We start from the raw sequence: 26,546 nt of genomic DNA, 5'->3' as shown, positions 1-26,546 counted from the left end.
CAGAGCATGGACTGTATCTTGAAACTCAGGACTGGAGCGAGTCGAGCGACAACGACAAACCGATCGGATGTTCCCTCCTTGTTACACAGGGTGCACGTTTTCCAGCGGAGGGGACAATCAGCCCGCGAATGTGCAGTAAAGCACTGTGGGCAAATGGAAGTGGGCCGCGCTACCGGCGACGAGGGGCGACCGGAGGCGCCGATGCCATAGAGACGTCGGACAACCAGGAGTCCCGACGGCGCTGCTCTCTGTCGGCCGGGCCACGTTGACGTCGCGATGGCGGAACCCGCCGTGACGCCGCGATCGCCGCCACCTGCGCTCGCGCCATAAGACGCACGTTAGACGGTTGAGCAATTTCAAAGGAGTGGGCAATGCGGAGAATCTCTTCCAAGGAGGGGTTGTCGAGTTTCAACGCCACAGTATGGACCTCAGGATCGGGGGCCAGCTGAACCACCACATCCCGGGTCAGGGAGTCCGCATACGAAGCCTTACAATGCTGATTGGTGCACGTAAAATCGCATCGACGGCTGAGACCCTGCAAGTCCGTGACCCAGGAATGATACGACTGACCAGGCTGTTTATGGTACTGGTGGAACTCCAGCCGAGAGGCGACCACATGGTAGCGTTAGGAATAATAGTTTGTCAGTAAAAGGCATAAATCCTGGAAAGAGAGAACCACAGGATCGGACAACGGTGCCACATTGAGATAGCGCTTCCTGTATTGTTCGCCGGCCGTTGTGACCGAGCGGTTCTAGGCACTTCAGTCGGGAACAGCGCTGCTGTTACGGTCGCAGGTTCGAATCCTGCCTCGGGCATTGATGTGTGTGATGTCCTTGGGTTAGTTAGGTTTAAGTAGTTCTAAGTCAAGGGGACTGATGACCTCAGATGTTAAGTCCCATAGTACTCAGAGCCATTTGAACCATTTGAACAAAATTTCATTTTGACGATGCACTATTGATAACATTGCTTTGTCTATTACGTTTTTCTCACTACACTGCTATACTTCATTGTAGCTTCTTAGCTTTCGTAGTGGTTATTCAGGGAGTATACATTGTTAGAACTTGTTTGTTTGATTCAGTGGTATTGAGAGGTGTGTCACAAATTTTACGGTGATTTGTGTCTACGTATTCAGAATTACCTTAAATAAGTGCAATAGCAGGAACTATTTCAAATAATAATACTGACTGAATAAGTATGCGCGATAGTACAGGATGTTTAGAAAAGAATATTCGTATTGCAAAGTATTATTTTGTCCAAACTATCGATCGCTGCGCCTCGGCTCAGCTATTAGAGAAACGAATAACATACTCTAGTTTATATTAATAGCCGTTAGAAGTCAATCGTATTCTGTTTTGCTTGGTAGCTGTCATATGTTTAAAATGGCTATTCCGCAGCAGAAATCATTTTGTGTTCTCGAGTTTGCGAAGTGCAATTCCGTGATTACAGTGCAAAGACGTTTCAGGTTGAGGTACCAAATTGATCCTCCGAATGGGTGGAACATTCGCAGATGGTATCGACAGTTTCTAGATGTAGGATGTGTATGTAAAGGAAAGAGTCCTGACCGTCCTCGTGTTCCTGAAGAAAATGTTGCACAAATTGAAACTGCCTTCCAACGTAGTCCTTCAAAATCAACTCGTTACAACTGCCTACAACAACAATTTGGCTTGTTTTGAGATGTCGGATGGTTATGGAGCCGTGCAAGTTACAGCTATTGTAAGCTCTGAATCCTGATGTAACGATATTCTTGATGCTATTGACAATGATAACAATTTCGCACAACGCATCGTGTTCAGTGATGAAGCGACTTTCCATGTTAGTGGTCAGGTAAACAAACACAGTGTTCGAACTTGGGGCCTACAGAACCCAAATGCAGCCATTGAAATGTACGAGATTTGCCCAAAGTCAATGTGTTTTGTGAGATATATCGATCATCTGTTTACGGCCCATTATTCTTTGATGGAAACACGGTTAACGATCAGCAGTATCTCGCTATGCTACAAAACTGGTTTCCGAGGCTGCACGGAGACAACATTTTTCAACAAGACGGGCCACCCCCTCACTGGAGTCGCCAAGGAGCTGGCGACTTACCATGTTGAGCTGGGCTCCACGGTCACCTGATTTGACACCCTCTGACTTCTTCCTGTGGGGTTTCGTTAAAGACAACGTTTATGTACCACCACTCCCACAGAACCTAGAAGAGTTGAAGAACCGGATCCGTACTACCATAACATCAGTGACGAAGGACATGCTTGCCCGATTATGGGAGGAATTTTAGTATCGATGTGATATTGTTCGTCTCGCTGATGGAAGACATATTGAAATCTGTAATACGAACTTGAGAGGTTTGTAAATATGTGTGTAAAGTTTCATATTCGTATGTCCTAAAGTTTAATAAATATATGCATTCGAAATACGTATATTCTTTTTGAAACACCCTGTATAAATTGCATAATGTGTGGCGGCAAGAATTTGAATTTTTATTTTATTTCATTTTAGATGAGTAATCTGCCTGAAGACGATCCAAATTTCGAAGAGGAGTTTACGAAAATGCTTGAAGAAGAAACAAATGAAAACGGATCTGACAATGATTCTGGTTCCATCGAAGAAATTGATAATGTAGAGATTGATGAACTGGTAGTGACTGATTCAGGTCGTGAAGAAATCCCAGGGCCAAATACTGACATGAGCCGAAACAGTCCCAGAGACGATCTTGTGCTTGGACAAACTGGACGGAAATAGTAGCAAACTGAATCTGAAAATGCTAACGAATCCATGTCTGACAGTGATGAAGACGATAGAGTTTCCTCACAATCAAGAGATACAAATGTTTTGTTGCCACCAAGAAAGGTTTTAATAGGTAAGAACAATTACCGCTGGTCCGCAATACCTGCCAGTCACACAAGTTGTCGCACGTCAAGAAAAAACATTATCCTTTTCGTTCAGCCGCCCATTGGACAGGCTAAGGCAGCGAACACTCCTCAGGAGACATTTTCTTCGTTCTTCACGGCTGAGATGGTAAACGCTATAGTGGCACATAGCAATGAAGAAATAGATAGGAGGTAATCAAGATACAAAACAACAACACACGCATAAACCAAACCTGCCTAGCAGAGATAAAAGCCCCTCTTGGAATCTTCATAATAACAGTAGCTGTCTGTAAGAGAAATGTTCAATACAAATTTATGTGGTTCTCTTTACAGAGCCACAATGTGTGCCGAGAGGTTCGAATTTTTAGTCTCACGTTTGAGATTTGATAAAGAAACTCGTCAAGCTAGAAGAGAAAACGATTATTTCGCACCAGTACGCGAAATTTTGAAACAATTTGTTCATAAGAACCTGTTATAAGGCAGGCCCATTTATTACCGTAGATGAAAAACTGTTGGGTTTTCGTGGACGATGTCGTTTCCGCATGTGTATCCCAAATAAACCAAACAAATATGGGATCAAAATAGTAATGACCTGTGACACAGAAACAAAGTATATGGTCGACGCGTCTCCTTACTTAGGGAAATGCACAGAGGCAAATGGAATGTCTCTCAGGGAATTTCATGTCAGGGAAATGACCAACACAGTTTTCAAATAGAAGCATTACGTTAGACAATTGGTTTATCTCAGTGAAACTGGCATGTGATCTATTCAAGGAAAAGCTCATGCTGGTTGGTGCTATTCGTTCCAACAAACCTGAAATACCGTCTGAGCTACTGTCCACGAAAAACAGAAATGTAAATATTCTATGTTTTGCTTTGATAAAGAAAAAAAACCCTGGTTTCATACAAAGTAAAAGCAAAGAAATGGTTGTGTTGCCGTCAACTGCTAATGATCAGCCCACTGTCAGTGACGTCAGTCAGAAACCACACATAATAGAGGACTACAATGCCACCAAATTTGGAGTAGACGTGCTGGACCAGATGTGCAGCATCTATACATGTAGTCGGAAAACCAGGAGATGACCTCTATGTGTGTTTTATGGTATGATAAATATTGGGTATGTGAATGCTTGGATTATCCATACCTACAATAATTAGCAGCAGAGAGCCAACATATTGCCAAGAAAAGACTTTTTTATACGCCTAGGTGAAGAACTCGCTGAACCCTGGATAGCGAAGAAGCTAGAAACTCCCAGTCTGCAAACACAGCATCGAATAGCCACATAAGATGTCATAACTGAAGTTTCACCATCACAAAGGCAAGAATAACCTTCGACTGGCAAGAGAACTCTTTGTCACATATGCCCTTCTAAAGAAAAAGCAGGACAGGCACAAATTGCAGAGAACGTCGTCGTGCTTACTGAAAAGAACATGGGGGAAATCTGTGCACAAACTGCTGTAAATTAAGTAATAAAAGCTGTAAACGTGCAAGGAAATACTTAAAGGGAAGTTTCCGTTTTGAATTACAGTAGACAATTTTCATTACATCTTCAATTTATTGTGGTGTGTTTTTATGAAAATAATATGGTTCAAATGGCTCTGAGCACTATGGGACTTAACATCTATGGTCATCAGTCCCCTAGAACTTAGAACTACTTAAACCTAACTAACCTAAGGACAGCACACAACACCCAGCCATCACGAGGCAGAGAAAATCCCTGACCCCGCCGGGAATCGAACCCGGGAACCCGGGCGTGGGAAGCGAGAACGCTACCGCACGACCACGAGATACGGGCTATGAAAATAATAAAATGTCGTAAAAAATTTCGAGGATTTGTGTTTATGTATAATGGGAATAGGCTTTGTGATCTAGGATTAATGTGTATTAAACGGAGCTATTGTGTCCACAGCAGTCAATGACCGATATTGTTTTGAAAACAGCTGCATTTACAGGTGTTTGTCCTTATTCAGTGTATACTGTGATCACAAAGCCACACACTCTTTGAAGTCTCCCAACAAAGGAAAATCGCAACAGAAGTTTTCAGGAAGGGTTGACGACTTCGATAGAAATGCGGCAGGAAGGAAAGTACACATTGTTTTCGTAACTGGTAGCCAACAATTGACGAAGTACTTGCTGCCGTGAACGAAGATCCAGATTTGGGCAATTTTTGGAGAACTATATTTTATAAATTATTAAGAGAAATGAATTTTAAATATATTCGGTTTGGACGCGATAGAATGCTAACAGGTAGGGATGACATCATTTGAAGGAGGTGGTGTTATCTACGAACCATTAAATTGTTGAGAGATGAAGGGAGGTACATATACTATTTGGATGAAACATGGTTGAATGCAGGACATACCTGACGTAAAATCTGGGCAGATAACGCCATAAAATCCTCCAAACAAGCGTTTCTCTCCGCTTTATCCACAGGAAATAATGGCGCACCGGGTAAAGGAAAATGCTTATCACATTCAGTGGGAGTAAAGCGGTTTCGTCGAAATCTGTGGATTTTCGAATCCAAAATGAGTGGAAATTATGAGGAGATTTGCGTCGATACATTCGATAAGTGGTTTCAAGATGTCCTTTCTCCGCTTCAGCAAAACACAGTTAAATGTTATTGATATCGAGCCGTACCATTTTCGTCAAAAAGAAAAAGATCCTAATGCGAATTCTAATAAGATGTATCAAAATGGCTAAAATCGAAAAATACCACTTTTAAAGATGGAAAGAAAGAATTACTAGAAATAGTTAAAAACAGTAGTGCACAATGAACACTCAGTGGGTGAAATGGCTAAGAACGTAGGGGAAACTGTTCTTTGAATTCCTCCGTAGCACTGCAAAATAAACGACCTCGAGTTAGTTTGAGCCATGATCCAAGCCCACGGTTTAGAACAACCTGTCAATACAGTGACTGCAGAAGAGTGGATCATAGAACAAAAAGAAGAGCGCTCTGTTACAAACTTGAATGAAAATATTACAAGTGCGGCGGAGTGAATTTCGTTTGATCGACCTTTAACATTATTGTTCCTGGTGTTCTTATTAAAATCGCTTGTGTTTGATTCTGCTACGCCGACTGTCAGCTTTTTACGCTTCCTTTCATTACATTGTAGCCCAAGTTCACAACACAGTACAGGGTTTGTCATTAGACACGCACGATCCGCTGTGGCGTCACCCCAGCGACCACCAGCACAGAGTGTGCGAAGGATTTTCGATACCCCTGCTTTCACTGGGACAGCCGGTGGTCCGTCACGTGAAACTGTTTGTTTTTTTCCTGTTCTGTGTGAATAGGCTATGGGAAAACTGACAGAAGAAAGAAATGCCTTTTCTATCTTTTTTTTTTGATAATAAACTTTATTACCGGTATTTTGTAACAGGTTACGGTAAATTGTATGTAGTCACAGGAGCTAAGAAAACAGAATATGTTTGAAGTCATAAATGAAAGCCGAAGATTAAGCTACATTCAACATTTTTAATTTGTTTTTACTGTCTATGTGAGTCACTGCTGCAATACGTTGTGCGAGTCAGCCGTATTAATGATATGTAATAAAACCTCCGCTTTTAAAGTGAAAATATACGAGTCTTTATTAACGCGAAAGTAATTCAGCTGATTTATTTATCAACCAGTTATTCAACTAATTTCTTTATCAACCCGATAAGAGAAAGGATTTCAAGTGGATAGAGGACGCAGCAGGGTGGGACAAAAAATACGACCGGTTGCCAAAACCAGACCACACGGGAACAACGTAAGACTCGTTTTGGCCGACCATGAGTAAATTACAGACACTGTACGACGACACAATAAAAGAGGTAAAACGTCGATGTTAAAAATTGATACCCATCATTACTCCAAAAAGGGTAAAAGTATATTTTCCTATGTTAAAATATTTGGTTCGGACTGTTATTCTGATTGAATATAACATTTAAATGGCATTTACGGTTAATATTCTCACAAAATATCTGTTAGTTTTATGTAATTAAAACTTAAAAATCATTAAATATCGAGATCTGGTCACGTGATCGTAAACGCTCTATTATTAGCTGATTCGTAAGACGAAGAAGCTATGCTTGGTTATAGTAACGTTAGCCGAAGTTACGGTTTTTTTACGCACTTTTACTTTTAGTGATGGAAAACGTCGTTATAGCTTTTAAGTAACAACAGAATAGAATTTTGTGAGCACTGATAGCGAAAGCCTTGCGGAAACTGATGCGTTTATGCGCCACCCATTTAGAGCGGTGATATGTGCGACGACGGACATTTCTTCTCTACTTCCTGCAACATCGTAAAATCTCGCTCAAAACTAAGGAAATGTAGAACTTTTGCAACTGTGCCCGTGTTTTATAACTAGATTTTCGACTATCTTTCATGAGCTACGACGCAAAGCACAAATTTTTCTTGGTAAAACTTGTGCTGATTTCCTGTCTAGAAGATATGCAGCAGACACACTCCATCTGTCAGGCGTTTCGTAGCGCAACGGACAGTTCCTTCGATGTAGGAGATCATGTGTTCGATTCCTAGAAGGGTAATATATTTTTTAATGTTTTGAACGAAAATGAGAACAGCGTTAACAAGAACTGATTGCAGCAGTTGTTTCGATTGTGGAATGTGTTATAAATAACTTCTCATTAGTTTAATCAGAGAAACGGACAACAGAGGATAAATGCATTTACTTTACGAATAAATACTTTTTTGGAAAGCATTGCTAGTAGTGAAGATATAACCATACGTCCACAGTACAACGAGGTGTAGGACGATTAGGTAATACGGAGAGATATAAAGCGTGTACAATATTCAGGTGACACAAACGTAAGAAGGGCTGTGATGTTTGTTAGTGTAAATAAACGTTAGTGCAGACTTAGTTCATCTTTATGTAAGAAGATGAAACTGCAAAAGTTTAAACGGTAAGGATTCTAGTTAAACAGTACGAATATAAAACACATAGTTTCTAATATACACTCCTGGAAATTGAAATAAGAACACCGTGAATTCATTGTCCCAGGAAGGGGAAACTTTATTGACACATTCCTGGGGTCAGATACATCACATGATCACACTGACAGAACCACAGGCACATAGACACAGGCAACAGAGCATGCACAATGTCGGCACTAGTACAGTGTATATCCACCTTTCGCAGCAATGCAGGCTGCTATTCTCCCATGGAGACGATCGTAGAGATGCTGGATGTAGTCCTGTGGAACGGCTTGCCATGCCATTTCCACCTGGCGCCTCAGTTGGACCAGCGTTCGTGCTGGACGTGCAGACCGCGTGAGACGACGCTTCATCCAGTCCCAAACATGCTCAATGGGGGACAGATCCGGAGATCTTGCTGGCCAGGGTAGTTGACTTACACCTTCTAGAGCACGTTGGGTGGCACGGGATACATGCGGACGTGCATTGTCCTGTTGGAACAGCAAGTTCCCTTGCCGGTCTAGGAATGGTAGAACGATGGGTTCGATGACGGTTTGGATGTACCGTGCACTATTCAGTGTCCCCTCGACGATCACCAGTGGTGTACGGCCAGTGTAGGAGATCGCTCCCCACACCATGATGCCAGGTGTTGGCCCTGTGTGCCTCGGTCGTATGCAGTCCTGATTGTGGCGCTCACCTGCACGGCGCCAAACACGCATACGACCATCATTGGCACCAAGGCAGAAGCGACTCTCATCGCTGAAGACGACACGTCTCCATTCGTCCTTCCAATCACGCCTGTCGCGACACCACTGGAGGCGGGCTGCACGATGTTGGGGCGTGAGCGGAAGACGGCCTAACGGTGTGCGGGACCGTAGCCCAGCTTCATGGAGACGGTTGCGAATGGTCCTCGCCGATACCCCAGGAGCAACAGTGTCCCTAATTTGCTGGGAAGTGGCGGTGCGGTCCCCTACGGCACTGCGTAGGATCCTACGGTCTTGGCGTGCATCCGTGCGTCGCTGCGGTCCGGTCCCAGGTCGACGGGCACGTGCACCTTCCGCCGACCACTGGCGACAACATCGATGTACTGTGGAGACCTCACGCCCCACGTGTTGAGCAATTCGGCGGTACGTCCACCCGGCCTCCCGCATGCCCACTATACGCCCTCGCTCAAAGTCCGTCAACTGCACATACGGTTCACGTCCACGCTGTCGCGGCATGCTACCAGTGTTAAAGACTGCGATGGAGCTCCGTATGCCACGGCAAACTGGCTGACACTGACGGCGGCGGTGCACAAATGCTGCGCAGCTAGCGCCATTCGACGGCCAACACCGCGGTTCCTGGTGTGTCCGCTGTGCCGTGCGTGTGATCATTGCTTGTACAGCCCTCTCGCAGTGTCCGGAGCAAGTATGGTGGGTCTGACACACCGGTGTCAATGTGTTCTTTTTTCCATTTCCAGGAGTGTATATTGAGATGCAAATGTCAAAATACCCAAACTAATGAACAGGGTCGACAAGAGTTCGCGAACTTCGCGAACCGCCCGTTTCTGAGCCAAAAATGTCCTTTGAGAATGTAATACAATACGTCATGAGCGAATGAAAGTAAGCAAAGTAGACTACCTTTCGGGTTGAACTATCACTTCCAGGAGTGTAGTAAAAAAATGTGTGGTCACATTAATTAGAAAATATCTTCTTTAACGTGACGAGTGGAACAGCGATTGGAAATGTAAGCTCATGTAAACAGCAAAGAAAAAACAATAATATTCTGTTTCTGGTCGTGTGATGAAGTTTTGTGATTGTGATTTGGTTTTCGTATGAGAGGACAGTCGATTCGTTTTACAAATAAATTAAAAAGTTCTTTCGTGTTAGATTTGAACCAGCGATCCATGGAATCGCCTTATAAAATTCGACGGTTTACCGCTCTAACCCTCCCCCCCCCCCACCCCCCTCATGAACTATGGACCTTGCCGTTGGTGGGGAGGCTTGCGTGCCTCAGCGATACAGATAGCCGTACCGTAGGTGCAACCACAACGGAGGGGTATCTGTTGAGAGGCCAGACAAACGTGTGGTTCCTGAAGAGGGGCAGCAGCCTTTTCAGCAGTTGCAAGGGCAACAGTCTGGATGATTGACTGATCTGGCCTTGTGACACTAACCAAAACAGCCTTGCTGTGCTGGTACTGCGAACGGCTGAAAGCAAGGGGAAACTACGGCTGTATTTTTCTTACTTGTCACTTCTTCTTCCGTGTGTTTTTGCTTTTAGGAAGCTTTAATTGTCGAGTGCTATTAATAGTGTTCCATAGATTTCGTGTTTGTTTTGATTACAGTCAGAGAGAGTCCCTTTAGTCAGCCATAGTGCCAGTAGTGTCAGTGTCGTCCTAACCGCCGTCTGCTTCACGTCTGCTGTGCAGCGAGCTACCTTAATTTTAGTATTAACTGTATTTTTCTTACTTGTCACTTCTTCTTCCGTGTGTTTTTGCTTTTAGGAAGCTTTAATTGTCGAGTGCTATTAATAGTGTTCCATAGATTTCGTGTTTGTTTTGAATACAGTCAGAGAGAGTCCCTTTAGTCAACCATAGTGCCAGTAGTGCTAATGTTTGTTTTCAATACAGTCCAGAGACAGGTAGTGCTATTTTCATTGCTTTCTACAAGAAGTGGCTAGCAATCACAGTTTAGTCAATAATCAGCCGCCTTTAGTGAATTAGCAGTCTAGTTAAAAGTTGATTAACTCTCTTCAGTAAATAGATTTCTTAGGATGGATAGGATGTGTGACTGCTGTGTACGGACGCAGGAGGAGCTGGCCACTGTTCGCGAACAGCTGAACGTGTTGATGGCCGCGGTCAGCCGTCTTCAGGCTGCTGCCTCGGAGTGTAGCGGCAGTGGGGAGTCTGGTGCATCGCAAGGTACACCCCAGGTGCTTCACCCACTGTCCCTGCTGTCGAGACATCTTTGCGGGTACCGGGCGCGGTTGGGCCACCCTCTCCCCAAGGGGAGTGGCGGGTTCAGCGGCGTTCGCGGCGCACGGGGCGGAGGGTAAATGTGGAGGCTGGCCGTGTGGCATCGCCCGCTCTGCCTGTGAGTGGACATGTGGCTGCTCCTTCAGCAAGGTCCGAGCAGGCACACGGGGGGAGGGGTTTATTAGTTATTGGGAGCTCCAACGTTAGGCGGGTGATGGAGCCCCTTAGGGAAATAGCGGAAAGGTCGGGGAAGAAGGCCAGGGTTCACTCTGTCTGCTTGCCGGGTGGTCTCATCCGAGATGTGGAGGAGGCCATACCGGCGGCGATAGAGAGCACTGGGTGCACCCGACTGCAAATTGTTGCTCATGTCGGCACCAATGACTCCTGCCGTCTGGGTTCAGAGGTCATCCTCAGTTCGTACAGGCGGTCGGCGGAATTGGTGAAGGCGGAAAGCCTCGCTCGCGGGGTGGAATCTAAGCTAACTATTTGTAGTATCGTTCCCAGAACCGATCGCGGTTCTCTGGTTTGGAGCCGAGTGGAAGGCTTAAACCAGAGGCTCAGACGATTCTGCGGAGATCTGGGGTGCAAATTTCTCGACCTCCGCTATCGGGTGGAGAAATGTAGGGTCCCCCTGAATAGGTCAGGCGTGCACTACACGCCGGAAGCGGCTACAAGGGTAGCGGAGTACGTGTGGAGTGCACATGGGGGTTTTTTAGGTTAGAGAATTCCCTCCCTAGGCCCAACAAGACGCCTCCTGAGACGCGGCAAGGTAGGAGTAGGCAAAATTCAACAGGGAATAACAATATTAATGTGCTAATAGTAAACTGCAGGAGCGTCTATAGAAAGGTCCCAGAACTGCTCTCATTAATAAACAGTCACAACGCCCATATAGTACTAGGGACAGAAAGTTGGCTGAAACCAGATGTAAACAGTAATGAAATCCTAAACTCAGATTGGAATGTATACCGCAGAGACAGGCTGGACAGTGAAGGGGGAGGCGTGTTTATAGCGATAAGAAGTGCAATAGTATCGAAGGAAATTGACGGAGATCCGAAATGTGAAATGATTTGGGTGAAGGTTACGGTTAAAGCAGGCTCAGACATGGTAATTGGATGTCTCTATAGGCCCCCTGGCTCAGCAGCTGTTGTGGCTGAGCACCTGAAGGATAATTTGGAAAATATTTCGAGTAGATTTCCCCACCATGTTATAGTTCTGGGTGGAGATTTTAATTTGCCGGATATAGACTGGGAGGCTCAAACGTTCATAACGAGTGGCAGGGACAAAGAATCCAGTGAAATTTTTTTTAAGTGCTTAATCTGAAAACTACCTTGAGCAGTTAAACAGAGAACCGACTCGTGGCGATAACATATTAGACCTTCTGGTGACAAGCAGATCCGAACTATTTGAAACAGTTAACGCAGAACAGGGAATCAGCGATCATAAAGCGGTTACGGCATCGATGATTTCAGCCGTAAATAGAAATATTAAAAAAGGTAGGAAGATTTTTCTGTTTAGCAAAAGTGAAAAAAAGCAGATTACAGAGTACCTGACGGCTCAACACAAAAGTTTTGTCTCAAGTATAGATAGTGTTGAGGATCAGTGGACAAAGTTCAAAACCATCGTACAATATGCGTTAGATGAGTATGTGCCAAGCAAGATCGTAAGAGATGGAAAAGAGCCACCGTGGTACAACAACCGAGTTAGAAAACTGCTGCGGAAGCAAAGGGAACTTCACAGCAAACATAAACATAGCCTAAGCCTTGCAGACAAACAAAAATTACGCGAAGCGAAATGTAGTGTGAGGAGGGCTATGCGAGAGGCGTTCAATGACTTCGAAAGTAAAGTTCTATGTACTGACTTGGCAGAAAATCCTAAGAAATTTTGGTCTTGGTCAAAGCGGTAGGTGGATCAAAACAAAATGTCCAGACACTGTGACCAAAATGGTACTGAAACTGAGGATGACAGACTAAAGGCCGAAATACTAAATGTCTTTTTCCAAAGCTGTTTCACAGAGGAAGAGTGCACTGTAGTTCCTTCTCTGGATTGTCGCACAGATGACAGAATGGTAGATATCGAAATAGATGACAGAGGGATAGAGAAACAATTAAAATCGCTCAAAAGAGGAAAGGCCACTGGACCTGATGGGATACCAGTTCGGTTTTACACAGAGTACGCGAAGGAACTTGCCCCCCTTCTTGCAGCGGTGTACCGTAGGTCTCTAGAAGAGCGTAGCGTTCCAAAGGATTGGAAAAGGGCACAGGTCATCCCCGTTTTCAAGAAGGGACGTCGAACAGATGTGCAGAACTATAAACCTATATCTCTAACGCAAGGCGTTCGATACAGTTCCCCACAGTCGTTTAATGAACAAAGTAAGAGCATATGGACTATCAGACCAATTGTGCGATTGGATTGAAGAGTTCCTAGATAACAGAACGCAGCATGTCATTCTCAATGGAGAGAAGTCTTCCGAAGTAAGAGTGATTTCAGGTGTGCCGCAGGGTAGTGTCATAGGACCGTTGCTATTCACAATATACATAAATGACCTTGTGGGTGACATCGGAAGTTCACTGAGGCTTTTTGCAGATGATGCTGTGGCGTATCGAGAGGTTGTAACAATGGAAAATTGTACTGAAATGCAGGAGGATCTGCAGCGAATTGACGCATGGTGCAGGGAATGGCAATTGAATCTCAATGTAGACAAGTGTAATGTGCTACGAATACATAGAAAGATAGATCCCTTATCATTTAGCTACAAAATAGCAGGTCAGCAACTGGAAGCAGTTAATTCCGTAAATTATCTGGGAGTACGCATTAGGAGTGATTTAAAATGGAATGATCATATAAAGTTGATCGTCGGTAAAGCAGATGCCAGACTGAGATTCATTCGAAGAATACTAAGGAAATGCAATACGAAAACAAAGGAAGTAGGTTACAGTACGCTTGTTCGCCCACTGCTTGAATACTGCTCAGCAGTGTGGGATCCGTACCAGATATGGTTAATAGAAGAGATAGAGAAGATCCAACGGAGAGCAGCGCCCTTCGTTACAGGATCATTTAGTAATCGCGAAAGCGTTACTGAGATGATAGATAAACTCCAGTGGAAGACTCTGCGGGAGAGACGCTCAGTAGCTCGGTACGGGCTTTTGTTAAAGTTTCGAGAACATACCTTCACCGAAGAGTCAAGCAGTATATTGCTCCCTCCTACGTATATCTCGCGAAGAGACCATGAGGATAAAATCAGAGAGATTAGAGTCCACACAGAAGCATACCGACAATCCTGGAATAGAAGGGAGAACCGATAGAGGTACTCAGGGTACCCTCCGCCACACACCGTCAGGTGGCTTGCGGAGTATGGATGTAGATGTAGAATTTTTTCCGAGGGCATGCAGCTTTACTGCGTGGTTAAATGATGATGGTGTCCTCTTGGGTAAAATATACCGGAGGTAAAATAGTCCCCCATTCGGAACTCCGGGTGGGGACTACTCAAGAGGATGTCGTTATCAGGAGAAAGAAAACTGGCGTTCTACGGACCGGAGCGTCGAATTTCAGATCCCTTAATCGGGCAGGTAGGTTAGAAAACTTAAAAAGGGAAATGGATAGGTTAAAGTTAGATATAGTGGGAATTAGTGAAGTTCGGTGGAAGGAGGAACAAGACTTCTGGTCAGGTGACTACAGGGTGATAATCACAAAATCAAATAGGGATAATGCAGGAATAGGTTTAATAATGAATAAAAAAATAGGAGTGCAAGTAAGCTACTACAAACAGCATAGTGAACGCATTATTGTGGCCAAGATAGATACGAAGCCCACGCCTACTACAGTAGTACAAGTTTATATGCCAACTAGCTCTGCAGATGACGAAGAAATTGAAGAAATGTATGATGAAATAAAAGAAATTATTCAGATTGTGAAGGGAGACGAAAATTTAATAGTCATGGGTGACTGGAATTCGACAGTAGGAAAAGGGAGAGAAGGAAACGTAGTAGGTGAATATGGATTGGTTGTAAGAAATGAAAGAGGAGGCCGCCTGGTAGAATTTTGCACAGTGCACAACTTAATCATAGCTAACACTTGGTTCAAGAATCGTGAAAGAAGGGTGTATACATGGAAGAAGCCTGGAGATACTGACAGGTTTCAGATAGATTATATAATGGTAAGACAGAGAATTAGGAACCAGGTTTTAAATTGTAAGACATTTCCAGGGGCAGGTGTGGATTCTGAGCACAATCTATTGGTTATGACCTGTAGATTAAAACTGAAGACACTGCAAGAAGGTGGGAATTTAAGGAGATGGGACCTGATAAACTGACTAAACCAGAGGTTGTACAGAGTTTCAGGGAGAGCATAAGGGAACAATTGACAGGAATGGGGGAAAGAAATACAGTAGAAGAAGAATGGGTAGCTTTGAGGGATGAAGTAGTGAAGGCAGCAGAGGATCAAGTATGTAAAAAGACGAGGGCTAGTAGAAATCCTTGGGTGACAGAAGAAATACTGAATTTAATTGATGAAAGGAGAAAATATAAAAATGCAGTAAATGAAGCAGGCAAAAAGGAATACAAACGTCTCAAAAATGAGATCGACAGGAAGTGCAAAATGGCTAAGCAGGCATGGCTAGAGGACAAACGTAAGGATGTAGAGGCTTATCTCACTAGGGGCAAGATAGATACAGCCTATAGGAAAATCAGAGAGACCTTCAGAGAAAAGAGAACCACTTGTATGAATATCAAACGCTCAGATGGAAACCCAGTTCTAAGCAAAGAAGGGAAAGCAGAAAGGTGGAAGAAGTATATAGAGGGTCTATACAAGGGCAAAATACTTGAGAACAATATTATGGATAGGGAAGAGGATGTAGATGAAGATGAAATGGGAGATATAATACTGCGTGCAGAGTTTGACAGAGCTCTGAAAGACCTGAGTCGAAACAAGGCCCCGGGAGTAGACAACATTCCATTAGAACTACTGACAGCCTTGGGAGAGCCAGTCCTGACAAAACTCTACCATCTGGCGAGCAGGATGTATGAGACTGGCGAAATACCCTCAGACTTCAAGAAGAATATAATAATTCCAATCCCAAAGAAAGCAGGTGTTGACAAATGTGAAAATTACCGAACTATCAGTTCAATAAGTCACAGCTGCAAAATACTAGCGCGAATTCTTTACAGACGAATGGAAAAACTGGTAGAAGCCGACCTCAGGGAAGATCAATTTGGATTCCGTAGAAATGTTGGGACACACGAGGCAATACTGACCCTGCGACTTATCTTAGAAGCTAGATTAAGGAAAGGCAAACCTACGTTTCTATCATTTGTAGACTTAGAGAAAGCTTTTGACAATGTTGACTGGAATACGCTTTTTCAAATTCTGAAGGTGGCAGGGGTAAAATACAGGGAGCGAAAGGCTATTTACAATTTGTACAGAAACCAGATGGCAGTTATAAGAGTGGAGGGACATGAAAGGGAAGCAGTGGTTGGGAAGGGAGTGAGACAGGGTTGTAGCCTCTCCCCGATGTTATTCAATCTGTATATTGAGCAAGCAGTGAAGGAAACAAAAGAAAAATTCGGAGTAGGTATTAAAATCCATGGAGAAGAAATAAAAACTTTGAGGTTCGCCGATGACATTGTAATTCTGTCACAGACAGCAAAGGACCTGTAAGAGCAGTTGAATGGAATTGATAGTGTCTTGAAAGGAGGGTATAAGATGAACATCAACAAAAGCAAAACGAGGATAATGGAATGTAGTCGAATGAAGTCGGGTGATGCTGAGGGAAATAGATTAGGAAATGAGACACTTAAAGTAGTAAAGGAATTTTGCTATTTGGGGAACAAAATAAATGATGGTCGAAGTAGAGAGGATATAAAATGTGGGCTGGCAATGGCAAGGAAAGCGTTTCTGAAGAAGAGAAATTTGTTAAAATCGAGTATAGATTTAAATGTCAGGAAGTCATTTCTGAAAGTATTTGTATGGAGTATAGCCATGTATGGAAGTGAAACGTGGACGATAAATAGTTTGGACAAGAAGAGACTAGAAACTTTTGAAATGTGGTGCTACAGAAGAATGCTGAAGATTAGATGGGTAGATCACATAACTAATGAGGAAGTATTGAATAGGATTGGGGAGAAGAGAAGTTTGTGGCACAACTTGACTAGAAGAAGGGATCGGTTGGTAGGACATGTGTTGAGGCATCAAGGGATCACAAATTTAGTATTGGAGGGTAGCGTGGAGGGTAAAAATCGTAGAGGGAGACCAAGAGATGAATACACTAAGCAGATTCAGAAGGATGTAGGTTGCAGTAGGTACTGGGAGATGAAGAAGCTTGCACAGGATAGAGCAGAATGGAGAGCTGCATCAAACCAGTCTCATGACTGAAGACCACAACAATAAAAACAAAAACAACAACAACAACCGCTCTAACGGCTGAGCTCTCATATATTTGATGTGTGATGACATTAGGTATTTAAGTTCTTTGAATGAAGCTATCCTTCGTTGTAACAATGGATGTTAACTTCACAGTGTAACACAGTTTTAATTAAGTTAGTGAACTTGTGCGTCGACGTGGTGGCAATTTGCCGGTACAGTGCATCCACGTTTTACGCGTCTTCTCACTCTCCGGAACACTCAAAAAAATCTTTTAGGGAGTTTTCGTAGATGTATTTGTACTACACACCATTTGCAACCTATTTTTCGAAACCTAAATTCCAAAACAACACGAGCATCTTTGCCAGTGTGTTTGTAAATATTGGCAAATTAGAGAGCTCGTGAAGCCGAGTGTCGAGGCGAGTACCTTGAAGCGCCTCTTGCCGACGGGGGGCCGCGCGTAGGGCACCCCGCGGAAGCCGTAGAAGGGCCGGCCGGACGCCGAGCGCAGGGAGATGCCGCGCAGCGCGCCCTGCCCCACGCGCACCACCGGCCGCTCCTCCGTCGTCGCGACGCCAGACGCCGGCGTCCACGGAGTCGCCACCAGAAGACACAGCAGCAGCGACAACATGGCTGTTGGCTGGACGACGTCTGCGCGGTGAAGCTGCGCCTGGCTGGCTGCTCGGCGCATCTCACAGGTGTTATCACCAGCTTATCACGGCAGCAAGGTCGTGTCCTATTGCCCTGCTACTTGGGCACAGACACAGCAGAGGAAGCATTCAGCTGTTGACAATCCAAAATTTCACTGCGCTCCTGCTTATGGACCAAAAGTCGAAGTCATCAATGTCTTCACTTGAGACAAACGCGATCGAAAAAAAAAAAAAAAAAAAAAAACTGAACTCTGGGAGTTAAATTCCTAAATGAAATCTGATCTACTTGTACATCCACACATACTCAGCAAAGCACTGTGAAATTCGTAGCAGAGGCTACTTCCCATTGTACCACTAACTGGAGTTTTCTCCCATTCCATTCACATATGGAAGAATGATTGCTTCAGTACCTCCGTGAGTTCTGTGACTAATCTAATCTTGTCCTCACGAACTACGGGAGAGATACGCAGAGGGGTGTAATAGATACCTAGAGTCATCATTTAAACTTTGTAAACAGGCTTTCTCGGATAGTTGACCTGTATCTTCAAGATTAGAGATTAGATTAGATTAGATTAGAGTTTGCCACTTCAGTTTATTGAGCATCTCTGTGACGATCTCCCATGGATCGAACAAACTTGAGACCATTTGTGCTGTCCCCCTCTGCGTACATTCAATATCCCCTGCTAGCCCTGTTTGGTACTTGAACAGTATTCTAGTATGGATCGCACGAGTGATTTGTAAGCAGCCTCCTCTGTCGAGTGGTTGCATTTCCCCAGTATTCTAATATGAAACCAAAGTCAGGTAACTGCTTTAACTACGACTGCCCCTATGTGATTATTGAATTTCATATTACTACAATGTGTTACGCCCAGGAGCTGTAGTAGTTGACCAATTCAAAGTGTGACTTTTATATTATGCTGATAGGGTACTGCGTTATTTTCTTTTTGTGAAGTGCACAGTTTTACACTTCTGAACATTTGAACCAGGTTGCCAATCTTTGCACCACTTTGAAATCTTGTCAAGAGCTGTATGAATATTTATACAATTTCTTTCAGACAGCATTTCTTTATAGATAACTGCACCATCTGCAAAAGTCTCAGATTGCTATTAATGTTGTACGCGAGGTCATTAACATGCAACATAAAACAGCAAGGGTCCCAACACACTTCCCTGTGTCACACCGAAATCCTCGTTCCAATATACCGGACTGCGTTCTTTCTACCAAAAAATCCTCAACCAAGTCACAAATTTCGGTTGATACTCCATACCATCGTACTTTTGATAATAAACGTAGGTGCGGTACTGAGTCTGGGTTACATAATGACGAGCCGTATTCCAGGGCCACCAACTTTCACAGCGCTTTCAGGTGTCCAACATATTTTGAAACTATAGGTGATGTGTGGTATACACCATTTAAAATTTTTTTAAATGTGCCGGTTAACGACATGCTGTCAAAACTAGTTCCTGAACAATATCAATTTCAGCGCATTTGTAGCGGTTATACATCCAAATGAAGTCAACAGGAGAAACGTTCCTTCCGTGCGGTCCTCGGAGATTTCCGTAATATCACACGAAAACACACGCACTGTCGCGTCTAGAATCCATGCACTCTTAGCGGTGTGTGGCACGCGAGAAAAATTATGGGACTCTGTACGTCGCAAATTTAATCGGAAAAGTTTATTGGCAGTCCCAGATTAAGTCTCCGCTCTGCTACACTATCAATCATTCTAAACAGGGGTCGCCAGTCTCGCTTTGACCCATAAGCCAGAGTTAACTCCAATGTCAATAATTAAGTTTGAGGAAAGATTCCGTGATCCAACCGCGAGACTGGAATATATTCGCCGCTAACAGTTCAGTACACTGCCTCCATCTGGCTACTAGCAATTCCCTCCAAAGCTCACCGCAACGACAAAACAGTTCGAAGTCAAGAGGGAAAAGTCGCATAAAAACATCACTCTCAAATTTTAGTAGAAGCACATAGAATTTATTGGCTTCTATCAAACCTCGTGAAGGCCGTCTCCTTCAGCGAAACACCACCATCCTGCCAGCCACTAGTTCCGCCATCCGATGTAAGACGGAGCGCGTGCCCACTTCTTTAAAAGGAAACATTAGACCAGTACACAGGGAAGCTTAACCCGAAATCCACGCCCGACCACTGGAAAGCACTTTCGGAACCTGTCAAAGTTTCCATACTGCAAGAAATAGCTCGGTTGATCACGAAGGGCAGGCATCTCCAGAATTCTGAAATCCTTGATTTCGCTAGCTCCAAATCGTCCCAAGAAATTATTTGAAATTTAGACCCTTCAGACAGAATCAGAAGCAGAATGTAGGCATCTTCATTGGTAGTTCCCAGTGACAGCGCTTCTGTAGGGTGCTACTTCATTTGAGGACTCTCTGCAGTCTGTGTTTGAAATCAACGGCCATAGTGCGGAAATCTTTTACCTTGAAGAAGTCTCATATTTCCAGACCACAACTCATTTTTAGGAATCAGGTTCAAATGGTTCAAATGGTTCTGAGCACTATGGGACTTAACTTCTGAGGTCATCACTCCCCTAGAACTTAGAACTACTTGAACTTAACTAACCTAAGGACACCACACCCATCAATGCCCGAGGCAGGATTCGAACCTGCTACCGTAGCGATCGCGCGGTTCCAGACTGAAGCGCCTAGAATCGTTCGGCCACTCCTGCCGGCTAGAAATCAGGGAAAGACTAGACAGTTACCTCCAGAATGGGGAAAACTTCTTTCCCTGGCTTATACAACAGCCACAGAAACGAGCATAAAGGCGTGGCTCAGAAATGATATGTTACACAGGGATTAGGAGCAAATCACAGACGGAACACCAAATTTCAAAAACACGCGTCTCAGATAAAAATAAAAAGGGCTTTTTATTATTCAGTAATGAGCATCTTCAAAAAACAATAAATGAAGAGTACTTGCTATGAGGGATAACTCCAATTCTAAACGGTTTTGTAGTAAGTGCTTTTTCGTGTTTCGAAGATCGTCAGAAAAGCAGCAAATGATTTAATAACTTCCTCATCATTCTGAATTTCGCAGAAAGGATTAACCTTGATGCTTGACTGAAATAACTGGAAAGAAGTTAAGCCAGGATTGGTAAACTTGCATACCGGGGCTCTTACAAGCACCTTTCTCGCCTGAAATTCTCGAAACAAATTTCTGGTTATTGTATTACACCGACATTCATGACGGATTAAAAGATGTCAGCCTTATACTGTTCTTCCTAGGCCAGTTTCAGTTTCCATACGTTGAAAACGGAACTTGGTAAGCAGACGTTCATTGTAAGGCCAGAAACACTGGCCTACAGGATACGTCGCTAGACGAACATAATTGACTCTGAAACTTATATTGTGGTCACGAACATCACAATGCACATACAAGAAAGGTCTGATATGAAACTGTTGCCGTAGTGGAGGAAACTTGCTATACTCTAAAATTTTTTATTAACACCTGCTTTACCTTGACCATCGACCAACGTTAATAGTCGGGACACAAATGAGGAAAAACAGCTCAGTCGCTGACGCTGATGCAGTCGCTGGCGCCGACATCTTTCGGTACATGCATCCACTAGACCCCGACATGCTATCTGTGTGCGCATCATGAAAAATAACTTATCAATAGGCGCTTCAGTCCGGAACCGCGCGACTGTTTCGGTCGCAGGTTCGAATCATGCCTCGGGCATGAATGTGTGTGATGTCCTTAGGTTAGTTAGCTTTAAGTAGTTCTAAGTTCTAGGGGACTGATGACCTCGGAAGTTAAGTCCCATTGTGCTCAGAACCATTTTTATCAATAGGCAAAACCATCTTCCACTGCTCCAGAGATCAATAAATGACGCGCGCATTCATCATTGCCTCAGTGCAATAGCACGAGCACGAAAACCGAGCCTTGTTCCATCAGGCTTCATCTTTCTGTCATTGATCTGTATTCTGGTACTTTAACGACAGTCTTCTGCAACAGGTGACAAAGATGTCTGATCAGTGGATAGTACAATACGTAATTTATCAAATGCATCAATCGCAGCTGTCTATATGTCCTTTACTATCACTATGGGTTTCGAATAACAACCGTCGTCACAGGATAAACTTTTATACTAAGATGACGGCTATTAACCGAAACCAATAGCGATAGTGAAGGACATATACAGGGTGACGCCGTGATAATGTTACAGACTTCCAGCGATGTTGGAGAAGGGTAAATGCATTAATCTGAGGTACGGCACCCGGCTCGAGAAGGATTGAGTCGAAAGTCATAAGCGAAAATCATTCTGATCCGTCTGACAGTGGAATCCATGCACTAGTACCGCCGTTGCTGAGATTGTATGGTAGGCAATCCAAACTAGCACTTGTTATTCGTCCACGCTTGTGGTTCTTACATTAAGGAGCCCCACCTTGCTTTTGACTGAGGATTCCTGAATACCTGGATCATACACTGCAGGGAATGTCTGAAACAGGTAGTGGGTAAAAAGAGGTCCTGTTCCGCGGCCAGAACGTTCATTTGATATCACTCCCCTTTATTTTTTCTTGTGGGACCATGTGAAAAGTCTTGTGTACGAGGCGCCTGGTCAAACTGAAGAGGACCTGGCAAGAGGTGTGGCTATTCCATGCCTACACTGAAGCTGAGGGACCCCATTGTGAACAACTGTTGTAAATGCAGCAGCTTGTGAAACTTGTGCAGGTAATTGGAATTAATTATTGCTGCTCCATTGACTTAGGCTTTTCAGTCTCTGTGGCATCTAGTTACGTGCGCCACTATCACTTCACCAACAGTGGAAATTAGCGGAGGGCGCTGGTGAGTATTCAGCGGGAATCTATGTGTCATTATCAGGGTTCGGAAGTTAGGGCCCCTAGTTGGAGTGCTGTGAGAGGCTGAGGCGGAGCTTGAGATTTTCGCTTATACCTTCCGACTCGGCTGTTTGAGGACTTCAGTCCCTTCTTTCATATTGATACATTTACCCTTCTTCAGGAGCCCTGAAAGTTTCTAAGTCACCCGATAGACAACTGTGTGTCATGCATTCCAGAAAATATTGAACAGCTGTTGACGACTGCTTCAATAAATGATTAATCTTACACTATGTTTTTGACTTCGTCATTTCAACATTACAGTGAAATCCCTACCAGAGGGCCTGAACTCATGAAGCTCCTGTGAACCTTCTCCCTCGACCCTACGGTTCTGACTCTTTCCAAACAACGCAGTTCTCTCCGTCAGTTAAGTTTCATTATGTGTCGACGCACTGTGACTGCATTTAGAAACGAATGGACGTGACGCTTGACGAGAGGCACAGGGTGGTAAGAGAGGAGTGCAGAATCTTTTGGCTACGCAGTATGCAGGCTGAAAAAAAGATGCCGCACTTTGAGGTCAGCATGCGGTTCTTTATCCACTTTCAAACCAAACGTTTATCTTGCAAAATTAAATCGGGTGCATTCTGTAAACACAAGAGTGGAATCGAGGAGCTGACAACACCGTGTATACAGCACATCGGAATGTACAGAGGAAGGTGTATCACGCGACACTACCGTACCAGCCGTCGTATCTCACTGAGTTTACTGCTGGAACACCAAACCTACATCCTCCATGGAGCTATGGTTCTGAATCCTCGTTAGGTTCGTTTTTTAGTTTTTAACATTCGTTCCCTAGTTCTCGTCGTTTATAAGAAGGACATCATTTTGCCATATAACAATAGCCTATCACTTGACAGTCTGATTCATTAACTTGCATGCGTGTGTGTACTAACCGTGCATTGCATAACCATAATTTGACCTATCAAGTTCACGTAGGGCAGCTTCCCGATTGAGTACACCAACGACGAGTGCGTCAATACGCTTTTGGTACTGGGTGTATCCGATAACCAAGCTGCTGCTGCTCGTGCGTATGCTGCACAGTACAACCAAAGACGCCATCCCGGTAAGAATGTTTTTCATCGTCTGGAGCAATATCTTCGAGAAACCGGTAATCCAGAGGTCCTCCAAGGACTACACGTACTCCACAAACAGAGGAGGCGATTTTTGAAACCGTTCACCAGTACCCTCGACCAAGTACCCGTGATACTGCAAGGCAGTTCTAGATATCTTAAAGTCTGGTTGTCGAACGGTTGCACCATAAAAACTACATCCATACCACTACACGGTAAGTCAACACCAGCAGCCATAACACCCCATTCGACGTGTACGGTTCTGTGAATGGATTTTGCACCAAGCAGAAGTCAGTGAATATTTTATAAATAACATGACATGGAGTGACGAATCTAGCTTCACTTGTCAAGGTATTCTTAACCTCCACAACAGCCATTATTTGTCGGAAGATAATCCACATGTCATCCGTGAACGCGGCTTTAAGCCTCGCTTTGGCGTAGGCCTGTGAATTGGAATCGCGGAAAGAGTGTTCAAATGTTCAAATTTGTGTGAAATCTTATGGGACATAACTGCTAAGGTCATCAGTCCCTAAGCTTACACACTACTTAACCTAAATTATCCTAAGGACAAACACACACACCCATGCCCGAGGGAGGACTGGAACCTCCGCCGGGACCAGCCGCACAGTCCATGATTGCAGCGCCGTAGGCCGCTCGGCTAAGGAAAGAGTGTTTTTGGGCCCTTACCTATTGCCGGACGATTTGAATGCGCTCCTGTGTAGTACGTTTCTTCGCAGTACTTTGCCTGACGCATTATAAAACACTCCACTTGGTATTCGGCGACAGCTATGGTTTCAGCATGATGGTGCACCGCAAGACTTTGGAATGAATGCGGGTAACTATTTAAATGAAGTGATGACTGAAAAATGGATTCGTTGTTGAGGTCCAGTGTTCTCTGTCTCCACGTTCCCATGACCTTAATCCACTAGATTTGTATTTGTGGTGACACTTAAAGACACAAGTTCATAGTATTTCACCCATGTATGTACACGATCTAATAGCTAGCGAGCAAGTCGCTTTGGCAACCGTGGACGTAAGTGTGTTGCACAGGGTCCAGCAAAGTATGATCCTGAGAGTGGCAAAGCGTTTGCAAATACAAGGTGGTCGCTTTGACACCTCTAAAGCGTACGTGTACGTACCGGTTCTGTAGACATAGGTCTGGATGTCAAACATACAGAATGGAGTTATTGTGCTCATCATAATGTGCAATTTAGTCTAGCCCCCGACCTATTGTGTTTTTTGTACCTCATTGAATGCAGACGATGTTGATGCATGCACTATTATTTCCTGTTGGCTTTATTTGTGTCATATGAAACAAAAAATGGTTCAAATGGCTCTAAGCACTATGGGACTTAACACATGAGGTCATCAGTCCCCTAGAACTTAGAACTAATTAAACCTAACTAACCTAAGGACATCACACACATCCATGCCAGAGGCAGGATTCGAACCTGCGACCGTAGCAGCAGCGATGTTCCGGACGGAAGCGTCAGGAACCGCTGGCCCACAGCGGCCGCCGATGAAACAAAGTGGTCGTTTATGTCTGTAAGAAGTTCATGTTATGCCTAATGTTTAAATAAAGGTAACAGCAACAGAAAGAAAAACACGTGATACCTTACTGTGGTGGTGTAAATTCAATACAGTTTGATGCTTTAACTGAAAAGAAATATGTATATTTGGCGCGAAAGCGACTTAAACATCGCCGAGTCTGCATATCATTGCCCACAGCATTGCCTCGTCTAAAGCCGCGTACACACTGAGCCTGAAACATATTTTCAAAACATGTTTCCGACTGCTTGATGTGGACACCATTTGGAAACATGTTTCGAAACACAGAAACATCTATCCGTAGCAGTGTCTGTACTGATCAAAGGAAACAATGTTTCAGGGTCGCTACCACTTATCACCGCTGCACGGCGCTAGCGTGTGTGTGTGTGTATGTGTCATCAACTGTTAAGTGGTGTTGTGTCGATTTCGCTTTATTTTTCTAAAATAATGGAGTGGTCAAGGCAACAAATTGTTGATTTAATTGCCATGTACCAGGGGTAGGATTGCTTATGGAACGTAAGGAGCAAGGAATATAAAAACACTGTTAAAAAACACGATGCAATTTCAAAAATTGCAGGAGCTTCTGGCACGGACAAGGGAAGTGTAGAGAAAAAGATACGATCGCTCGTGGTTGCTTACAGACCTGAGAAAAGAAAAATTATTTCCAGCAGACCATCTGGTAGTGGTGCATACACTGCATATGATTCCAACTGGTTCGGCTATTGGATGCCGCAATTCAAATGGCTCTGAGCACTATGGGACTTAACATCTGTGGTCATCAGTCCCCTAGAACTTAGAACTACTTAAACCTAACTAACCTAAGGACATCACACACATCCATGCCCGAGGCAGGATTCGAACCTGCGACCGTAGCAGTCGCGCGGTTCTGGACTGAGCGCCTAGAACCGCTCGGCCACCACGGCCGGCGATGCCGCAATTCTTGGACGATGTTCATGAGCAGAAGGAGAGAAGAGATACTGTGGAAACGAGGTACGAAAATTATGCTTGTCTTTACAGTCTGGAACCGCGCGACCGCTACGGTCGCAGGTTCGAATCCTGCCTCGGGCATGGATGTGTGTGATGTCCTTAGGTTAGTTAGGCTTAAGTAGCTCTAAGTTCTAGGGGACTGATGACCTCAGAAGTTAAGTCCCATAGTGCTCAGAGCCATTTGAACCATTTTTTTTCTTTATTTGTATTTTATGGTATAGTTACATTCACCCATAATTGTTTTGCCACGGTACACTTCCTTGTGGGCTTAAAAAATAGTTAGCAAACTCGTCTCTAATTTGTTTATTCGTGGAAGCAGCTTTCCTTGGTATATTCTGTGCTGCAATG

General features: G+C 44.1%; 1 protein-coding gene across 1 annotated transcript in view; it reads right to left on the bottom strand.

Moving 5' to 3' along the window:
* The window catches only part of LOC126248655 (venom carboxylesterase-6-like), a 218,623-nt gene that overhangs the window by 149,748 nt on the left and 42,329 nt on the right, over window positions 1-26,546 (bottom strand). Inside the window, exon 4 of the mRNA XM_049949889.1 lies at window positions 17,515-17,765. Coding sequence (XP_049805846.1) covers window positions 17,515-17,765 — 251 coding nt within the window. The remainder of the gene's footprint in view (window positions 1-17,514; window positions 17,766-26,546) is intronic.

Source organism: Schistocerca nitens, chromosome 1, assembly GCF_023898315.1.
Source record: "Schistocerca nitens isolate TAMUIC-IGC-003100 chromosome 1, iqSchNite1.1, whole genome shotgun sequence".
Lineage (NCBI taxonomy): Eukaryota > Metazoa > Arthropoda > Insecta > Orthoptera > Acrididae > Schistocerca > Schistocerca nitens.
The sequence above is the reverse complement of the archived record's forward strand: the minus strand, read 5'-3'. Positions and strand labels throughout refer to the sequence as shown.